General features: G+C 22.4%; 1 protein-coding gene across 1 annotated transcript; it reads left to right on the forward strand.

The window, feature by feature from the left end:
- The first annotated feature begins 243 nt into the window (after positions 1–243).
- Positions 244–1,083, forward strand: LOC124909746 (agamous-like MADS-box protein AGL80). Its single transcript, XM_047450393.1, has 2 exons — positions 244–727; positions 932–1,083. Exons 1-2 carry the CDS (start codon positions 244–246, stop codon positions 1,081–1,083), a joined length of 636 nt encoding a protein of 211 aa, XP_047306349.1.
- Positions 1,084–4,134: the final 3,051 nt, after the last annotated feature.

Raw genomic sequence — 4,134 nt, forward strand, 5'->3', positions numbered from 1 at the left:
ATAATATAGAAATTTAGCTTTTATGGTAGTAAATTTGACACAATTAATTACAAAATCTAAAAAATAAATTTTGAAGATTTGTTTAGCACATTAATTACAATGTATCTAAAGTGAGATTCTTTCAAACAAATTTTTATCAATTATTTTTTCACTTAAAAAATCTATATAAGGAGAGTTCTAGCCATAAAAAATCACAACACATTTGAAAAAAAAAATTCTTATCTAATCCCTTTTAGAAACACCATGACTAAAAGCAACGGAACTAGAAAGAAAGTCAAGCTTTCTTATATTCTCAATCGCACTCTGAGAAAAGCTTCGTTCAAAAAGAGAAAAGCTTGTATTGTGAAGAACTTAGATGAACTCACTACCCTATGCGGCGTTGAAGGTTGTACAATCATTTATAGTGAATTTGATTCACAACCTGATGTATGGCCATCTACAAATGAAGCACGAAGAATAATTACCAAATACTTGGGTTTTCCGAAGATTGATCAAGTAAAACGAAGGGTCAACCAAGAGACTTTCACAAGGCAAAGGATCGAAAAGGTGCAAGAGAAACTGAAAAGACAACAAAGAGAGAACCGTCATAAAGAAATGACGTATATCATGTTTCAATCCATGATAAACCCACTAACAGCATTGTCAAATTTGAATGTGGAGGGTTTTGAGGACCTAACTAGGGTTGCCAGTCAATACTTAATGGAGGTTGAAAAGTTGATGGAGATTCGTCTTAGGGACTCCTCTTTTAATCTTCCTCTTCCTCTTCCTCTTCCTCTTCCTCTTCCTCTTCCTCTTCCTCTTCCTCTTCCTCTTCCTCTTCCACCATTCATGGAGTTTTCGCCTCCCAACATGGGATTTGAGCCCCATAGTATGAACTATCAACCTACCAACGTAATGTTTGAGCCTATAAATATAGATTATCAATATGCAGACATGGGATTCCAACCTCCTCCCAATACGGATTTTCAACAGACCAGCATGGGATTTCAGACTCTGCTCACTGATTTCCCACAAAATGACTTGCCTTACATGGATCCCAATGTGGGAATGCCCGACCCGAGCGACTTACCCCCATTTCCTTGATAACTTCGACATGGGCCCACATGACCATTCATAGGGAATGTATTCTTTTATGTTTTTTTTCCTCTTATATGTAACCTTTTTCCAGCTCAATCTCTTTCTTTAATATAATTTACTTTTGTTGAAGTTTTTTTATTATATATTTTTTATTCAATAATTTTTCAAAAATAATATGTTCTCTTAATAACTAATAAAATTAATTATAATATATAATTAATAACATAATAAATTAAAATAATATTATATATAAATTATATAAAATATAGTACAGATACTTTTTTTTTTATATTTGAATACATATATATTACTAGTATTTATTATATTTTATAAATTTAATTTTTTATATTTATTAGATTAATTAATAATTTTAAAATTTCAATAAAAAATATAATAAGAATTTTAATTTTTAATTTTTTAATGTTTGACTTCATTATAATTAAATATTTTTATAATATATAAAACATTTAAAACATAATATATATATATATAATTTTAAATTTATTAATTTAAATAAATTATCTAATATTTTAAATAAGAGTTAAAAGTAAGTATTTAATAAATTAATATTGAGAATTCTTTGAGCTTATTGAATCTAATAAAATTAAGTATTTTATATAAAATATATATATATAATTGTCAGTTAAATAAATAGTGAATTTGTAATGAGGATCAAAAATTTCAAGTTAAAAAATATAAAGTTTGAAAGTAGTTAGAATTTCTCTAATAGACATTTATTGAGTAGTAAAAGATGTAGTAATACATTAATGATTAAATTTAAATATATATATTTTTATTAATCAAACTAGAATATTGTTAGTGAGATGTAGTGAGATGGTTTGACGTTAAAATATTATATTATATATGTTAAAAAAAATATAATGATAAAAAATTAAAAATTCGTTTAATTTTATAAATAAATAAAAAATGAATCCGATCGATCATTCTCTCAAACTTAAAAAAAACAAAAATTAAAGAATTTGATTGTCCTGGTAATTTTGAACTTTCAATGAGAGTAAGTTGATGGGAGATCATTGACAAAAATAATTATAAGTTAATTAAAATTTGTGTTTTTTATTTAAAATTAAATTAAAAAAAAAATAAAGTAAAAAAAATTAATTAATGAAATAAATCATTAAAAAATTAGTAACATGTGATAAAACTTATTTTAAAATATTCAAATTTTAAAAAAATATTTAAATTACAAAATATGGTATATATATTAAAGAGCTCCAAAATGTTTGATGATTTTTATCAATATTAAAATCATCATGATAAAAATAAAATTGAACATTAAATTATTTAAAAATTAAAACATACTTGAAAAGAAAATTAACCTCTAATTTAAAAATTATAAGAAATAAAACTATACTCTTATTTTTATTTAAAATTTCATTTAATCACGAGCAAATAAATTCTCTCATAATTTATTGATTAATGATGTAACAATTTAATATATTCTTTTAATGAAAGACTCTTTCTATTTGACTTTCGATTTTAATAATATATATATATATATATAGACACAAAATATTCCTAATATATTGTTATGATATGATAGTAGACATAGTTTAAATGATTATGATGAAAAGATGTCACCATTATTTGTTGGATGCACCCTTTCAATCAAAAATTTTTTTTTTTAATATAATAAGTTATTAGAACTTAATATATATATATATATATATATAAATAAATAAATAAAGTAATGATATATAGAGTACCTTATACAGCACATTCGCATAACACCTACCTCATCTAGAAAAAGAAAGAGAAAATATTTTTCTCTCTCTTGTATTTTTTTTAAGATATATATTTTCTCTTTCTTTATAAATGAGATAGGTGTTTTGCGAAAATAGGGTATAAGGTATAAGGGTACAAAGTGTTATATATATCATTACTCATATATATATATATATATAAAATAAAGTTTTCCTTCTTTAAAATTTATATATATTAATTTATCTCTTAATTATTAATTTTTTAATTTTTTCTCATATATATAAATAAAGTAATGATATATAGAACACCTTATATAACATATTCGTATAACACCTACCTCATCTAAAAAAGAAAGAGAAAATATTTTTCTCTCTTGTATTTTTCTTTCTTCTAAATAAGGTAGGTGATTTACGAAGATACGGTATAAGGTATAAGGGTACAAAGTGTTGTATATATCATTACTCATATATATATATATATATATATATATATATATATATATATATATATATATATATATATATATATATATATATATATATATATATATAAAATAACGCTTTCTTTCCTTAAAATTTATATATATTAATTTATCTCTTAATTATTAATTTTTTAATTTTTTCTCATATATATTATAATTTGTTCTCTAATAATTAATTAATTTATTAATTTTTCTATTATAATATATATATATATATATATATATATTCTATTTTAATAATTTTTAATAAAATAAAAGTTATATATATATATCGATTTTAATTTATTTAAAAAATAAATATTTAAAAATCCTAAAATATATATATTAATTTTCTCTATCTTAATTAATTTATTTTATTTTTTCTCTCAAAATTATATATATATATATATATATATATATATGAGAAATGATTAGGTGAGGGAATGACATAGCATAATCTTATTCGCTGAAAAAATCAATTAAATTTCTCTTTTTTCTCTATTTCCTCCAACTTTTACATTTTTCAACCAATGAAAGTGATGGCAAGTCATTCCCTCACCAAATTCCCTCTCTCTATCACTCATATATATATATATATATATTAATATATATATTAATTTCCACATTTTTTGTATTTCCATCATGAAGGTTGAGTTTATCTCAAACTTTATGAACATGATAAGAATGAGTCCATAGGATCTATAGTTCCACTCGTTTTCATGGAACACATTGTTTGTGATTAAAAATTCAAAACATTTACAAAAATGCATTTGTTTTTAAAGGAATGAAACATGTTTGAGATGTTCACCTAGATTGTACATGCATATACATAATACATATATAGTAGTCACGCAAAGACTGTAGTGACGAGGTTT

Source organism: Impatiens glandulifera, chromosome 7 (genome assembly GCF_907164915.1).
Source record: "Impatiens glandulifera chromosome 7, dImpGla2.1, whole genome shotgun sequence".
NCBI classification, from domain to species: Eukaryota; Viridiplantae; Streptophyta; class Magnoliopsida; order Ericales; family Balsaminaceae; genus Impatiens; species Impatiens glandulifera.